General features: G+C 31.2%; 2 protein-coding genes across 4 annotated transcripts; one reads left to right on the top strand and one right to left on the bottom strand.

Moving 5' to 3' along the window:
- Nucleotides 1-4475: 4475 nt before the first annotated feature.
- LOC134236860 (uncharacterized) lies at nucleotides 4476-7092 on the bottom strand. Its single transcript, XM_062719013.1, has 5 exons — nucleotides 6598-7092; nucleotides 6187-6321; nucleotides 5950-6037; nucleotides 5707-5771; nucleotides 4476-5601 (listed from the first exon to the last, which is right to left on the bottom strand). The coding sequence occupies exons 1-5, from the start codon at nucleotides 6811-6813 to the stop codon at nucleotides 5029-5031; spliced, it is 1077 nt and encodes a 358-aa protein (XP_062574997.1). The 5' UTR covers nucleotides 6814-7092; the 3' UTR covers nucleotides 4476-5028.
- Nucleotides 7093-7122: 30 nt separating this feature from the next.
- Nucleotides 7123-13189, top strand: LOC134236861 (small ribosomal subunit protein eS7). 3 transcript variants are annotated; one of them, XM_062719015.1, is made up of 7 exons: nucleotides 7123-7203; nucleotides 7916-7990; nucleotides 8341-8412; nucleotides 10997-11137; nucleotides 11595-11659; nucleotides 12228-12378; nucleotides 13076-13189. In XM_062719015.1, the coding sequence occupies exons 2-7, from the start codon at nucleotides 7916-7918 to the stop codon at nucleotides 13151-13153; spliced, it is 582 nt and encodes a 193-aa protein (XP_062574999.1). In that variant the 5' UTR covers nucleotides 7123-7203; the 3' UTR covers nucleotides 13154-13189. The 3 variants fall into 3 exon arrangements, with proteins under 3 accessions (XP_062574999.1, XP_062575000.1, XP_062575001.1); XM_062719016.1 differs by having other exon boundaries at nucleotides 7150-7217; XM_062719017.1 differs by lacking the exons at nucleotides 7123-7203; nucleotides 7916-7990; nucleotides 8341-8412 and adding an exon at nucleotides 9962-10056.
- Nucleotides 13190-17558: the final 4369 nt, after the last annotated feature.

Genomic DNA, 17558 nt, shown 5'->3' with positions numbered 1-17558 from the left:
TTGCATATCTCAATGAAGACTTTCATTAATGATATTACAGTGTATATAGTTTGAGAAAGCTTCAGACTGATGTCCAGAATTTAAATGTTACATGTATATATGTACAAATGAATTACTGTATAGACTGTGCAACACAAATGGCTAACTTGATTGAGAATAATGGTTGTTGGTTGTAAGACAAAGGGGTAATTTTTAATATAATCAATCTAGTCAAAAGAATTTTATTTATATTTTTCTTTATTAATTTTACAAAAAAGGTTACAAAATTTAAGCATACTTGTTCATATAAAAATTGTGTTCATGAATTTATTTTACTGATACTTGCCTTTGTACAAATAATACACTAATAAAGACATGTTCTTGTGGATGCATGATAATAAAGATGTTGTAATGGCTGGATCATATGCATGATTTGGTAATAATATGAATATTGTTGTGGATAATAAGTGTGTGCAATATTTTTTGTTTATTTCTTTTTGTTTGTTTGTTTATAAAAGCCATTCCACTTCTCATTAGTTGATTATTATTTAATATACTTATGAAATATTTTAGCTAGTGCTTTATATCAAAACTTATTTGAAGAGTGCATCAGTAGATAATCTACTTAATTATTTTTATAGAAGTGTTTACATTTGATATTAAATGTGATAATTAATTGATGAGACAATCATGAAAGCCATACTGTCCGAAATGTTTCTATCTGCTGTATTAGTCAATGTACATTTCTTGTCTTATATTTCTTATCATTTAAAATTGACTGATATATTTCACAGAATTTAAGTAATTGTCAACTTGATTTCCTTGTTTTTTTTTTTTTGAAAATAGATATACTTGCATTTGTAAATGTTTATCATTTGTTTTAACTCTTGGAAAAAAAGAGCTTTTTAAAAAAGTATACAATTACAGTATACAATATTGAAATGATGTTTAAAATATACCTTTTAACTTACAATATGAATAAGAACAAATATCTCAAATATATTTTTACTGTATATCTATATATAGCTGTAAATCATGATTGCAAATTGATTTGAATAAGTGTGATGGAATTTCTATAAGAAGTGCCATAAAATTGATGCAGCAATTGTTAAGATTTAAAGTTGTTTCTATAACATATTTAAATTTTTCATGACTTCCTATGTCAAGTAACACAAAGTTTGATACATGAAATTTGATTCATGAATTGAAGCAAGAGAGTGCAATATAACATTATGTTTTCTGTCTGAGAAATTAATATCAATTGAAAATAATAAATTGAATTCATTTTCTTAGAAGCAGATTAATTATGTGAATATGTTATATTTGAAGTATATTTTGTACATTTAATTATGCCATTTTCTGAATTGTAAGATAGTGTGTTATTTTTAATGAAATATTCTCAAGGTGCTATACAAATACTTATAAATATTTTACTTCTACAAATATAATGCAAGCTTTAAAACTTACATGTATGTGCTTTTACATTTTGAACTGCAGTTATCAGAACTACAACATACTGATACTTAATTTTATGTGTTATTTTACAGTCACCTACAAATGTATTGATATTATTTACAATTTTTTTTAGATAAAACTTCTGGTGATGATAAGTTACAAACTAGTTAATGAGAAATATTTTGAGAATGATCAGTTCTAATTTACCTGTTCAGTAGCATCATAAACTGGTAGCAATCGACACTGTCACTAAATTTTTACAACATTCATTACTTTAATGGGGTAATAATTTGGTGTATACTGTATGATCCCTATTAACCGCCCCGGGCACTTAGAAAATTGTGAAAAGGGGGCAGTTATTTTGGTATTCTCTTTATAATATTTATATAATGTCATATTTTAGCTTCAAAAAATCTTTAAAAAAAAAATAATTTCAAAGAACCACTAAAACAATGTCTTACTTTACTTTAAGTTAAGATATTCCACGCAAATTATTCTAAATAATTCATTTTTTACAGGGAAATTGAATATTAGACAAATTTCATTTTCACTTTCTTCAAATTTTGGCAGACTTTTGGGACAAATCTAGATAATTTTAATCACTGTACAGGGGGTCCTTATTTCCTGACAATTGAAAAAAGACCTAGGGGGCGCTTATAGGGGCAGGGGCAGTTAATAGGGATTATACGATATATAATATCTATAAACCAAAAAAATTAGATCTTGTAAATATTTTTTAAGCTAACAAATATATATGAGAATGAAATGTTAGTAAATTTTTAACAAGCAGGTTGCAGAAATAATTATGTGAAAATTGTATTTTATAAATAAAAAGGAGCATAGTTTACGAAATAATTTTGTTGATAATTAAAAGAGAAACAGATCGGTACTAATAAATGCGAGATCAGTTCTAGGTAATGTATATTGATAGTGTATTAAAGTTAAGAGATGTAAATGTGTCACCAAATTAGCTTGCTTTTCTATAAAGTCCTATGATATGAAATGCATAAAAAATGTATGTTTGTCCTCATTAAATCCACATGTGAGATGAACAATGGTAAATAAATGTTCAAAGTTAATTGAATATATCTGAATTGTTTTTATTGAATGTCAGATGCATATAACTGCATATGTAGTCATGTTAAACATAATTCAAATTTGTATGCAGTTTAATTGTTTGATGAAAGTATTTTGAACAGCAGCTGAAAAGTGAAAAGAAAATAGTGAGGTCAAGGTCACTTGAAAGTTCAAATTAAGAAAATTTAGACACAGTTGAATTTTTTTTAATCAATATATATCTTTGTATGAAGTTTGATGAAAAGTTCTTCAAAAGTGAGGCCCAGAGTGAAGGTCAAAGTCTGAAAAATATGATAGCTTAAAGTCTGTAACTTTGTATAAATTTTGAGGAAAACTTCTTAAAAGTGAAGGCTGTTGCCACAGAAAAAAGGTCAAGGTAAAAAAGAAATATTGACACAATTGAACAATTATATAACCAAGGATCACATAACAAACATTTTTTCTCCTTTATTTCTGACCCCACGAAAATAAGTTTTGACAAACGGGTGAGTAGTTGTAAATAAATTATGGAAAAGTCATTTTTTAAAATATTTATTTCTCTTTAAGTTATTTTGATAATTTTACATATAGAGGTATTTCAGGTATATATCCATTACATATAGAATATATGAGGCATATATCTACAAAAAACATTGCCATTTAAATGGCCAAAAGTCACTTGAAGGAGTCCGAAATAACACAATGGGAGTTTAATCTCTCATGTGGACAATGTGATATTCTCCTAAGAAATGAAACAGTAATGTGTAGTGAACTCTAAATGTTTCATTTCATTCATTCAATGGCAGTCGTATTTCACAGCATAATGACTTTGACATGTGTCTAAAGATTTTTTTTTTTTTGTGGGGCATATGTAATGGAAAAGTTAATGATGTGCATAAATTGACATTCACACTGACATAATTTTGGGGGATGTTATAACCATCACCATGGAAAGTTTTTAAAATATTTATTTTACTTTGGAAGTTTTAGCTTAATAAAAATATTCAATAGGTTTTAAAAGTGTGGCCTGTATGAACAAATATAAAATATCAGAGAATATATATCTTTTTCAAAATGATTTTAAAAATTATTCAAAGTGCTTATCACAAATTCTTTTAAAGAGTGGAAAGTATTAACGTTGTGGAAGGTTTAAACTTGGATTTTTTGTCATGGATTTTCTATTAAAAGTCTAGCAAAATTTCCTTGAAAGTGAAAATGAAACTTTCCCTATTTCTTCAATTTTTCTGGAAAATTTAACCTTATTTTCACAAAATCTTTTTGTTTTTTAAAGTAAAGTTAGACATTATTTTAATGACAGTGGTTATATTATTTACTTTTTTAATTATTATAAATACCCACGGCTACAGGTAAATTTTGAGACTGCAAGAACAAAGGCATGACATCACAGCAATGTTTTAATGCATGGATAAATACCCAGTCAACAGTCTTACTTTTTAAAAATTTGCAATAAGACTTAATGGTATGGAGGGAATTTATTTGTTTTGTGAGGAGGGGACAGCCATAAGTTCAGTTCAGTTTATTGAAGTCTCAAGGCATTACATGTACATCTCATAGACAATATTTACCATGTTTACAATCATACATTTTAACACATATAATGATGAAATAAACAAATTAAAGTTATGATCAAGAACAGCCAATTGCAACCATTTATGGGTACTGAAATTCTTGTTGCTTTGGAACATATTTTGGCATCATAGAATGGTACACCTCAATTTCTCTTGTGTGACAAAAATGATTTAATTTATTTTAAATCCTTTCGTATTCATTTGTCCATTACAATTTTTTTCAAGTGCCTTGTAGGCAGAGGATGTCCACATTCAAAGTATTTTCCCCATTGAAGGAGTGGACATTCTGATTATGGTGTAAAATTGATGTCCACATTTCAATCAGTAGCTCTGGATCTCCTCTGCAGCACAGTACCAAACATGATTTATTATACTCCTTACCCATGGCATCAATTCTTCATTTTCTTTTTTCTTTGCTATAGCTACCATTTTTTTTTTACAAATGCTATTTGCCATATGCCAGACATCAAATTGATGGGAAGCATCCAGCAATTGGTCCTTTATATATTTTCTTATTTGTATATGCCTGTCACTGCAGAAAATTTTGATACTGACATTATAATCAGTAAGAGATTTGGAAGAGCATTTGAATCCCTCCAGCTCCATTGAAGATGATGAACTAGATTCTGCAACTTGAATGACCTTGAAATCTAGTATTGCAGAGCTTACAGCTTCCATTACGGTGTATGTGCAGTATTTTGCATGAAACCCAGGACTATCACAATTTCCATCTTCAATAACTACTGTCAATTGTTTGTTTTTAAGATGTTTATGTTGTGAAACAGTCCTCTGTTCATGGTAAAAAGTATCCATTGCAGGCAGAACAAATTTGTTTCCAATATCATAAAATACAGTACTGATTTGCACTAATGTACTTGATCTAGAAGAGAATGTATTTCCAGAGGCATATGTTGCTGCTGTCAAAAGGATTATTTCCTACACGTTGCTTTCAAATATAAGGTTGATATTTCCAAGAATAGGAGTGATGATTTAAACATGAAAAATTGACCTTCAAGGCACTTCCTTCAATGGTTTTCCTTACATCTTCAAAATCAAATGGTGAATGACAGATCTGACATACAATCATTTTGAAAAGAACATCCAGGCAGCTTGAAAAAACCACAAACTTGGATTCATTGACAGTATCCTTTGATAAATTATTTCCTGCAGCCGTGGGGACAGAAGAACTAGCACTTGGTGATGAAACTGGTGATTCACATGTATTTTCAGAAAATTGAAACAAATCATCTTTTTCACATACTTGAGACAGGTTCTCTAGTGAATCATGAAAGGAATCTGAGGCAGGCTTTTTTGGGGGGAGTGGATGTAAGACTATAGGTGGGTCTGCTTCACTTGGCACTTTGCAGTAATTATGATCTGATATTGAGATTAATGGATTGATTCTTAGGATGCACGCTGGACCATGATTGGGTATTTCTATTTGTATATTACATGAAGTTGATTTATCTTCTGATTGGATGGGAATTTTTAAAGTTTCCTGATTTTTCATTTCTTCATTGAGCTAAAAAAATAAAGAATTTAAATTGCATGATTATTAGTTCATGTTGTATTAAATGTACAAGTAATCAAATTTCCACAAAGGGAAATGTATTCAAACAATATTCACCTTTATCTTTTTTGAAGATTTTACTTTTCCTGCTGATTTTCTCTTTCTGTGATTTATTGGTACATCTGTTTAGAAAGAATGTTGCAATGTGAAACTTTATACAAATCAGTTGATGTAGCACTACTCTCCTGTAGTTGCCATGTAAATGTCAAGCTTGAAAGATTAACTGCACACTAGGGAATTAAGTGACCTTGTTTATAAAACTGTCTTTATCAGTTAATATTCAAGAAGGCATCAAATAACCTGATTTGTTCATTGTTGATGGACAAGGTTGATCATCAGGCTCTGTTTTTGTAGCTTTACTCCAGGTTTTCATAACACTTCTAATTATCTGTAAAATGAAAAAAAAAAAAAGTAATGAACTTTAATTATCAATTCTCTACTCACAGTCAATATTATACATATTAATTTTTGTGAGTAAATTGCTGTTTATAATATATACACAAGTCTGAGGATGTTGTAAATGACCCATAGAATTACCTCTTGTTTCTTCTTTTTCTCAGATCTTTTTAAGCTTATTTGTCTTCTTTTCTTAGGCTTGCTGTCATCAAATATTGTAGGTACTGCATCCTCTTTTAATTGCTTTCTGTGTGGTGTGTATCCCATTATCTTAGCCTTTAAAAAATAATAAAATTATATTAATTTCACAAAAAAATATAAGCAGCAGTACATACTAGTGTTAGTTTTTATTTTTAGTCTGCTGTGAATACCATGTTCACAGCAGGAAACTCAAAAAAATAGAAAATAAAATAAAAAATGTAATAATACCCATGCATGGGTAATAGATTTCATATTTGTATATCTTTTAGGCCTAGAATCAATTGTTGATTATACAGATCGAATTATTAATAATGTTAAAACCTCAAACAACTAAAAAAAATATGTACCTACCCTTATATCCTCTTTGATGCAATCTTCCTTAAAATGTCGTTCACATACAATTTTATCTTTTGAAAAAACAAAAGTTTTGGGATTTAATTTTGCATTCCCAAGGTTCTGAATCCATTTTGCACAAAGTTCATAATTCTTTTTTGGATCAGGAATGCTAAAGGTAGATATTCCATTCCCTCTGACTACAGTGCAAAATTTTGCTAGACACTGTGGCATTTTAGGATATCGGAATGAGTTACACTGTGACTCTCATTTAGCAGTGCAACAGTTTAGTGCCACAGGCACAGCATCTGCATCTGTGATGACGCAAGTACGTCATCAGCCGCCATGATAAGGGAGTCTCCCACTGGACCCAGTCAAATGAATTTTCAGTGTAAATGACCGATTATTTCTTGTTATAACCAATAATTCATTTTAATTTGTAAGTCAAGTTATCTTCATGGTATCAATTTTCACGTATATTTTACATTTTTGCCAATACGTTTCTTTTAACTCTTCGTAAGAGTTATCTAACACCTAACATAGGAAATCAACATAGGCACGAAACAGAGAAAACCAGAAATTCTGTCCGGAATAATCCTTTCTTCCGTCGCCGCCATTGACAAGGTGCGATTACAACGGTATTCGTTAATAAAACTTTAAACAGTTCAAGATATACTGAAGGATTCTTCATTAAACTTTAGAATTATATAGTCCTTGGTGTTACCATATCCATAAAGGTTAAAATCATGTATGATGATGGTTTTTAGGCTTGATTTGAGGGAGATTGTGTTGGATGGTGGATCTTGTCACGAATTTACTCTAACATACATTGTCCTATGGTTTTGTTTACAATGTAAGACATTTTCATATGTAATGTAAGAATTGAAGAATGTCTCTTATCTCATCTCTATTTGAACTTTGGAGGAACATTTTATGACTTTGGTGATGGGCTTGTACATATGTTCCTGGTGTAGTACCTTGTTTACATAGAAATGAAAACCAAACGTGGTTTGTAAAAACTATTTTGTGACACTATTCCTTGCTGAAAGTTGAACAAGAGCATAAATTTGATGTTTGAGGGAAATTTGGAACAAAAGATGGTTGGGGACCTGAGGCATTACAAGTTTTTGGATGTCATTTTGAACTGCTTCCAAACACAAAATTATAGTATTAGTACCTAGATTTAACTCATGTTTATCATTAGCAAGTTTTAGGGAACCATTACCTAAGGGGGAAATACATAAATAAATCTTGTGCAAGTGATTATAGAATGAGTTCCAGCATCTGATGTGATTTATTTCCTCAATAGAAAATAATGAAACCATTTTCATTTTAGATGTACTCGGCGAGCGCTAAAATTGTGAAGCCGCAAGGCGAAAAGCCAGATGAGTTTGAGTCATCAATTTCTCAGGTGAGTGTAATTGAAAACAAAGATACTTGTGGAAAAAAATTATAGGTGTTCTGCATTTTTAATATAGAATATTATACAACCTGATCCAAGTGATGGATATAATTGCAAATGGGCTATAAATTTAAATCAAAAAATTAATTTTGAACTTCTCTTCAAAATGTTGCAGAGTGCTTGTAGTATACCCCCAGCGTTGTTTGGCGTTATTGTTGAAAATTTTCACCATTCCCAAAAATATAAGCCCTACCCAAACCAAACTTGCATGGTGAAATGTCTGTTCTGCTCACCCCATGCATTGAAAATAATTGTGTTATTCATGATATTGTGATGATGATTGTTTATTGAATTTTCAGGCTCTTCTGGAGCTTGAGATGAACAGTGACCTTAAGGCACAGCTCAGAGAGCTGTACATAACAGGAGCCAAGGTACAGTAATAACTAATATTTGTCTCTATTCTTTACTACTATTTTATTTACTTATTTTTTTTACTCTAACATTCTCAGTATTTAAACTCCCCTTTAATTTAACGCTTAGCTCAATTGACTTGGATTTAAGTACTGTAGATTCCTTATTTTCAATCGTACATATTTTCGTGAAAGGGTTCTTCAAAGTCAAATCTCAAAAATAATAATTCTTGGATGGATGATTGATCAAGAGATTTAACAGATTTTCAGCACCATAAAAATAAAATTTTATTTTATTTCGTGCATTGTGCTTCTCGCGAAATTATGGAATAATTAATTCCATGCATATATTTCGGAATCTACAGTATATATTGTGACAAAACTATTATAACTAGCAGCTAATTTAGTGATTAGTGTTTTGTTATTCAAACTGTCTCCTCTGTCAGGAAATTGATGTCCAAGGCAAGAAGGCTATTATGGATGATGTATCTAGGGATGGACACTACCAGACTTGCTTCGGATGCTGGATCTGACCTAAATTTTCATTCAAGACTATAAGAGAGCTAAACCAAATTTGCATGGAAAACACGTGTATTTATTGCACAGGTTGGTTGGATTTTTCTTATGCTGGATCTGAAAAAAATTTTTTTTCCCAATGAACTATAAGCCCTAAAAAAAGTTTTTTAAAAAAGACAAATTTATAAATCCAATATAAGACAAAGGCCTATGCTGGATATGACCTATATTTTGAAAGCACCAGGTTAAAAAAAAGAAAAATCTTATTATAATGAACTTGAAGTCCTTGATATCTGCAGTATTAACAGTTATAAATATTTGTTTACACATACATGTTGTTCACCTACACGCATAGAAATGTGTATATGCCATGTGGGGTTAATTAATAGCAATAATATTGCTGTTGAATTAAACTTAATATTAAGAAATATTGCATGTGAGATTTGCATTACTTAAACTGATAACATTCTCATAAGCTCATTGACATCAATATTAAAAACTAAAGTATTGTAGTTTCTGTAAGGTTTTGAGCCCTCTAATTTTGTACACAAGAGTAATTGTTGAATACTGTGTTTTGTATGCCCAGTGTTTAGAATCCTCTCCTAAGTTCCTTAACTTCTTGGATCAGACAAGGAGGAAGGGTTGCAGAAAAGACCTAAAGTTATCCATTTTAAGTGATTTGAATACACAGCAGTTTTGTACCAAAATAAAATATTTCAATTTTTGCACTGAAAAAAAATTTGGACAGTGCTTTGTTGAAAACGGACAATCATATCCCATTTGGGCGATTGGTCCCAACCTGTAGAAGTGTATACAACCTGAACCAAATGATGAAGGGCCTGTAGTAAAAAGAAATCTATTATAATTTTGTACTTCTCTTCAAAATGTTGCAGAGTGCTTGTAGTTGCTTGTTTGCTTTATTTATTGTTGAAAATTCTCACCAGAAAAAAAATCTTACAGAGTAATATTTCTTAGGCCCTGAAAACGGAGAAATGTCTGTTCTTCTAACCCCATGCATTGAAAAATATTGTATTTAATTTATGATATTGTTAACATGATTGTTTATGAAATTTTCAGGCTCTTCTGGAGCTTGAGATGAACAGTGACCTTAAGGCACAGCTCAGAGAGCTGTACATAACAGGAGCTAAGGTACAGAATTTATATCTGTTTTAAGTTTCAAACTTTGTTTTTTAGCTTACCTGAGCCAAAGGCTCAAGTGAGCTTTTCTGATCACATTTTATTTTCCGTCGTCCGTCCTTCCGTCTGTAAACCTTTCACATTTTTGACTTCTTCTCAAGAACCACTGGGCCGATTTTAAACAAACTTGGTACAAAGCATCTTTGGGAGGGGGGGGGTGGTTTGAATTGTTAAAATGAAGAGCCAGGTCCTCTCACAAGGGGAGATAATCAAGAAAAGACAAAAATAGGGCGGGGTCTTTAAAAAATCTTCTTCACAAGAACCACTGGGCCAGAAAAGCTGAAACTTATGTGGAAAAATTTAGATTTTTTTGTTCAAATCATGACCCCCAGGGGTTGGGTGGGGCCACAGTAGGGAATCAAATTTTTACATAGAAATATATAGGAAAAATCTTTGAAAATCTTCTTCTATAAACCATTGGGCACACAAGCTGAAACTTATGTGGAAGCATCCTGGGGTAGAGTAGATTCTAAATTGTTCAAATCATGACCCACGGGGTTTGGGCATCCCCAAAATAGGGAAGTTTTACATAGAAATATATAGGAATTTTTTTTTAAATCTTCCTCTCAAGAACTACTTGGCCAGGAAAGCTGAAACTTTTGTGGAAGCATTCTGGGGTAGTGTAGATTTTAAATTATGACGTGTGGATACAATGGGGTCACAATATTGTTATTACAAGGGGGGGAAAAAATCTGGTTAAGAGTAGCATGGTCAAAGCTTCTCAGGTGAGCGATGTGGCCCATGGGCCTCTTGTTACTCCAACATTCTCAGTGTTTAAAGCTTTGCTCAAATTACTGGACTTGAATTTATGTTAATGATACTGAACTATCATAACTAACTGCTGATTTAGTGATTAGTATTATTTTGTTATTCAAACTGTCTCCTCTGTCAGGAAATTGATGTCCAAGGCAAGAAGGCTATCATGATCTTTGTACCGGTTCCACAACTCCGAGCTTACCAGAAAATCCAGACAAGACTGGTCAGAGAGCTGGAAAAGAAGTTCAGTGGAAAACATGTAGTATTTATTGCACAGGTTGGTTGGCATTTTTCTTATTGGATAAAAAAGACAAATAATAATTTACAGATCCAATCTAAGACAAAGGCCTATCTGGAGAATTAACTCCAATCTTTGAAAACAACAACAAAAAAAGAGAGAAATCTTGTGTAATTTTATTTGACACAAATTTTGACCATGGTTGTTAGATAAAAGCTTTACATTAAACAAGCACACTTGTAGAATTCAGTTGCACACCTGCTGATGTAAATAGTGTGTCTTGTGAAGTATATGAAATATATGTAGCAATAAATAATCTACTTTACTTAAACTTTCTGCAGAGATATTGCATATGACTTGGACTTTGTAGAAGAATGCTTATAAGCCCATTGACATCAGTATTGAAAAACTGCATAAGTATTGTGCGTAGTTTGTAAGTTAAGCTTTCGTAAGGTTTTATTTGTTGGCTCTGATTGGTGAATGCTGTGTTTTGTAGAGGAGAATCCTCCCTAAACCTACCAGGAAGACGAGGAGGAAGAACAAGCAGAAGAGACCTAGATCGTACGCATATCTACCCACAAACAAACAATCCAGTTCTGTACTAAAGAAATCAATGTCTTATTGTTGAGAAAAAAATTGACAGTGCTTTGGATGGAATTAGTCTATTGAATAAGTTACCTATCAATCCAAAGGTTTAAAGTTGGGCAAAATTGTTTTGAAATAGACCTTTGGGTATGATTTTAGATCGTTGCCTTATCTCACAAAATTTGTTTATACTGTATAAAAAAAAATCTGCAAATGTTTAAGCTACATATAAAGAATCAAAACAATCTGATCTTCAGAAAAGCACTTCTTGCAAAAATAAATTCTGATATTAAAAAACTGAACAAGTGAACAAGAAAAGTTTAGCAATTCAACAACTTTCATTGATTTGTTGGAGGAGTGTTGCATATGATCAATTAATGTCCAATAGAAAGTAGACATAAGGTCTTTTTTTACGGGTGTGGTTTGCTTGCATTATGACTTCTTCAATGCATATATAAGTATAAAATTTGATAATCATTTTGCTGCCACAAGCACTGTTTAACTAAATGCACATTGAATTTATGAGATATACCTTTTTTTTCAGTCGTACACTAACTGCAGTCCATGATGCCATCCTGGAAGATCTAGCTTTCCCAGCTGAAATTGTTGGCAAGAGAATCAGAATTAAGTTAGACGGATCACGACTGATTAAGGTGCACTTGGACAAGAACCAACAGACAAATATTGAACACAAGGTCAGTGTGGGTCATAATGTACATGGTCATATCCTTAAAGTATAGAGAACTTTTTCCTCTAAAGCAGCATGTACTGAAATGTTTTAAATCACTACTACAGCAAAACTCGGTTATAACAAAGTCACTGGGACCTATGAAATAACTTCGCTATATTTGTAATTCGTTACAACTGTATAAGAAATTCATTAAATTTATATAGCTGGGGATCCAAGATGACTTCGTTATATCCCTAAATTCGCAATATCCGTGTTCGTACTAAACGAGTTTTGCTGTATTTATCTTTAAAACAGAAACATGCTGTTCTATATAATGTAACATTTGTAGTACGTAGTTTATTTTGCCCCTTTCAAAGAAGGGAGGGCGTATTGCTTTCCTGCTGTCTGTCTGTCCACAGTTTCCAACCATTTTATTTGCATAAGTTGTACTACTGAGATTAATTGGCTATACAGATTTTCATATGAATATCTAAGTCAGGTGGGTTGGGGGGGGGGTCTCTTGTTTCAGTTTTGAACTGTTATTGAGAGATCCAATAGTTCTATTTTGTCAGACAAAGTTAATATTTTGAGAAAGGGAACACTGCACTGTGTTATATGGATTCATTATTGTTGATAGTTCATTATTAAAATTGTTTAAATAATAGAAGAATATAATGTTTTATTGGATACATGACTGAGAGTTAAATATTATTTGTTTTCAGGTGGATACTTTCACAGCTGTGTACAAGAAACTTACAGGAAAAGACGTTGCATTTGAGTTTCCTGAATATGTGTTATAAATTCACAAATAAAATGTGAATTACAACATATACAAAGTCCTCTTTTGTAATTATTAAGTGTCAGATATATCATATTTCATTTCGTCATACAGAAACTTTTCTAAAAATAATTTTTTAGATTATATTTCAGAGAGTATTTATTTTATGTCCCTAGTTTGAAACTCGCTATAAAATTAGCTAGACATGCAGGGCTGATTGCTTGTGAAATGTTATTGCAATGTATTAGCTGTGAAAAAAACATTTTTTACATGCAATGTCAAAATCATAGTTACTTGAATTCTAGCAAAATGTCAGACTGTCTGTCTGTAAACAATTTTTCAAAATGTACTCCTCCTACATATATTGGTCTGATTTCAAATAACTTGGCACACAAGTTGTTACACTAAAATACATAATTCTGTGTATCGGTTTTTGATTTCGATAAACGGTGTTGCCTTGGTTACTAACAATAGGAATTTCTGTGAAATTCTTTCAAAATGCCTCTCCTACAGTTTTTTTTGATTTCAATATAACTTGGCACACAAAAGACTACACTAAGATACATAATTCTGTGTATGGGTTTTTGATTTCGATGAACATTGTTGCCATGGTTACTAAAAATAGAATTTTCTGTGAAATTCCTTTAAAATGCTACTCCTCCTACAATTTTGGTCTGATTTCAATATAACTTGGCACACAAGTAGACTACACTAAGATACATAATTCTATATATCGGTTTTTGATTTCAATGAACGGTGTTGCCGTGGTTACTAAAAATAGAAATTTCTGTGAAATTCTTTCAAAATGCTAGAGTTACAGTTTTGGTCTGATTTCAATATAACTTGGTACACAAGTAGACTACACTAAGATACATAATTCTATATATCGGTTTTTGATTTTGATGAATTGTGTTGCCATGGTTACTAAAAATAGAAATTTCTGTGAAATTCTTTCAAAATGCTACACCTCCTACAGTTTTGGTCTGATTTCAATATAACTTGGCACACAAGTAGACTACACTAAGGTACATAATTCTGTGTATCAGTTTTTCACTTTAATGAATGGTGTTGCCATGGTTACTAAAAATAATTTTGTTAAATACTATAAAATGCTACTCCAAATACAGTTTTAGTCTCATACTGATTATAATATAATGTGGCATGCAAGTAGACTACACTAAGAACATAAAGAGACTTAATCAAGGATCATTTTTCTATTTATTGCTGTTGAAAAGTTTCAACTTCCAACTGCTTAAGTACTTTTCTCTTCCTATGCTATAAGTACAAACCAGTAGAGCTTCAGTATCGACAGAGACTTCTGGTTTATAAGTAAGTTTTTGAACAATAATGTGCATGGGGCCAGCTCACTATATACTCAATCCCAAATGTATAGGCTGATGAATTCTACCTGTTTGCTTGCTACACTTTGCAACCAGTAATAATTAGTTGATTTGAGAGAGTTTTATCAAATATCTGAATTTTAATTTATGGAAAAATTTAACACGTCCAGCAGGGCGTCAATATGTGCAAATCTTTTCGCCATTACAGAATTTGTGCGTTTCCGATTATTCAAACACTGCTTTTAGCCTCAAACAACACATTCCTTAAATAGTTAAGTCCCTTTGTGGGGTCAACCAAAAGGGAAAGCAATGACATTTCTCGTCTTTATGCTACAGTACTAAACATTTGGGTGTGCTCTGATAAATCCACCGTGTTCAATATTTTTCTTTCGATATACATGTATGTGTAATCCCATTTTGGGGCAATCATTATACAAGATGCACATAATTTTTCCAGTCAGATGACAAAGTTACAAACCAAAAAACTACCGTATATTAAAAGGCTACTGTGAGGATTCTGTGGGTTTTTCCCCAAAGATGGCAACCAAGGGACATAACTTTTGAAAAGTGTGGATTCAACTACAGTACACAAATGTTCCTCCTTAAAATAAAGCCTTTTAGCTATCAAATATTTTCATGTTCCTTGATGAAAGCGGGGCCCTTTGAAATGACCACCATTCAGATGATAAGTAAATAGTTAATATTCAATAGGAAAGACCCATATGATCCATTTATGGATGGAAAATTTTAATACTTCAATGTGGATTGTATCGAGATCAATTTAATATCAATTCTTAGTCGAGCTAACTGTTTTCCCCAAGATCCAGCTAAGAATTGTTTTAAGGTTGACTGATACTGTGTTCATAAACATCAACCCATAGCCTGTAACAATTGATCTTTAACCCTTTACTTTGAAATAAAGGGAAAACACAGTCTGGCGTAGTTACTCATGTAGGCATTACAGTGTTCACCCTTTTACACGATGGATTTTACTGTCAGCCTCTTCAATCCTGAATTCCAAAAACTTAAATAAAACATACATATAATGAAAGACATTTTATTTATTTTGGAAAATATAAACATTTAACAAATCATTAGAAGTCACTACAGTCAAGACTTTTGTTATCTCGCATTTAATTTAGCTGTTAAGGTGACTAACAAAAGTTGAAATACATTATATTCCTGTTCGTATTAAAGTAACATTTTAAAAATTAATGTCAGGATTTTACATTTGATACTGGATTTGAAATGATTCAGTTTCATCAAATGCTTACCAAGTAGTTTTAAATTTTGTCCTTTTGAAATATAAGTATTGCAGCATGATTTACAATGTATTAAATACTTATATGCAGAGTTTTAATTCCTCATGTAAAATTGTCCCATTCATTTCTAAAAATAAGAGATTCCAAGTCCATGAAAGGATAAAGGAGGATTTTGTTTATATTTCCTCCTTGCAAATTAATTCTCATCAGCAACCTATATAAACATATTGGCAAAAACTAAAACTATCATTGTAATGTATGTTTTAACAGCTTTTCCTAAAAGCTTGACTACAAACTTTCACAACTGCCAAACATTCATGTACAATTTACACAAATCCTTCTACGCATAAATTAAAACTAGTGAAAAGTCATATTTATAAAATTCCATTAAAAAATACAGTTGTTATTGAAATATGACACTTTTGTAGGACAACACTAAGGGAAAATCCCTTTAAAAAACTAAACTGAAATGGAGCAGTCAAGATTTCAATTTGTTTTGCAATGATATAATATTTAAAAAAAAAAATGAAATAAAATAATTTTTAAAATCTACACCTCACTATGCAGCAAAAACAATTATTTCATAACAAAACAATGCACAGGTACAAAATACATTATATATAAATGCTTAAAAATAGTCAATTTCTATAATATGATGCATTTCATAATTCTCAAAGGAATATAATTTATATATTTAACATTTTAACAAAGCAGATTAACACCAGTTTTCAAGAGAGATATGTTTTGTTCTACAATAAAGGCCATGCAAATTTAATTCCTTGGTTCTCAGGCCTTTTTTTCAAGAAATATGATGGAGGGAAGCATTTTTTAAAAAAAAATTTAACATGAAGAGACAGTTTTTTACATTGTACAAAACCTCAAAAAAATGATGAGGAAAGTGATTTGTTGCTTTTATTTTATTGATTTAGCAATAAAAAGGGTCAATGAGGCACCCTTGGAAGAGATGAGGGAGGTCCTGAGAACCAAGAAATTTTTTATGGCCTAATTAAAAACCATTGCTAAAGCAATAACAGATTAATGGTACATGTATTTTGACCTCGATATTATAAAACATGTACACATGTTCTTCATATGCATTATACAGTAATGGCTTTTCTAGCAATCTGGTGAAGTTTTACTCAGGTTCAGCCAAGTTAAGCAATGACAAGCCTATCAAGCCATTGGATGGATAACAGCTTAACATAACAGCACCAAATCAAGCGCCTTCATCAAAACAAATTTTATGAATGAATTTTTTAAACAAAGTTTACGAATACAGAATTTTTCAGAAAAAGAAGATATAATAAATAATTTCTATTAAAACTCAATTTTGTTCTACTAAAAAAATTCAAAATGATTTATCTCCCCTAGATGTACATGTAATTCATTTGCTGTCAGATGAAAACTTATATCATCTCAATATATGACTTTCACCATTGTTCAGAAAATGTATCAATATTTACAGTCATATTTTTCGTTGAAAATGCTGAAATAGTACAGAGACAGGACAATGGCATAAAATACATTTCAACCTACATATTTCAAGCTTGGCAGGATTATATGATAACAAAGATATCCAAAATTTGAGATATTGAGGTTGAAATTCATTTTCATAACAAGGTTGGCATGGTTGACTCACTTCAACAATTTCCCAGAATTAATTCAACATATCAGTGTTCAAGATAAGAATGTTCAACTATAGCTGAACGCATTAAATTAAGCTACCAACTGTAGAATTCTAACAACATTTGACATGAAAGAGGAATTTTTTTCCCCTTTTCAGATGTTAAGAAATACATGTACTAGTATTTAAATTGAATGAACT

The sequence above is a fragment of the Saccostrea cucullata genome, unplaced genomic scaffold (genome assembly GCF_032062105.1).
Source record: "Saccostrea cucullata isolate Sc308-1 unplaced genomic scaffold, CSIRO_AGI_Scuc_v1 ctg12, whole genome shotgun sequence".
In the NCBI taxonomy this organism is placed as follows: Eukaryota; Metazoa; Mollusca; class Bivalvia; order Ostreida; family Ostreidae; genus Saccostrea; species Saccostrea cuccullata.
Note: the sequence above shows the minus strand (reverse complement) of the source record. Positions and strands in the feature narration are given on the sequence as shown.

Excerpts from the sequence above, each read along its gene's own strand:
- LOC134236860 (XM_062719013.1), bottom strand. The coding sequence starts at position 6,813 with ATGCCACAGTGTCTAGCAAAATTTTGCACTGTAGTCAGAGGGAATGGA. Across the intron at positions 6,038-6,186 it reads AGAAAAAGAAGAAACAAGAG|ATAATTAGAAGTGTTATGAA; the intron begins GTAATTCTATGG and ends TTCATTTTACAG. Across the intron at positions 5,602-5,706 it reads AATCTTCAAAAAAGATAAAG|CTCAATGAAGAAATGAAAAA; the intron begins GTGAATATTGTT and ends TTATTTTTTTAG.
- LOC134236861 (XM_062719015.1), top strand. The coding sequence starts at position 7,916 with ATGTACTCGGCGAGCGCTAAAATTGTGAAGCCGCAAGGCGAAAAGCCA. Across the intron at positions 7,991-8,340 it reads TTGAGTCATCAATTTCTCAG|GCTCTTCTGGAGCTTGAGAT; the intron begins GTGAGTGTAATT and ends TTGAATTTTCAG. Across the intron at positions 11,138-11,594 it reads ATGTAGTATTTATTGCACAG|AGGAGAATCCTCCCTAAACC; the intron begins GTTGGTTGGCAT and ends TGTGTTTTGTAG.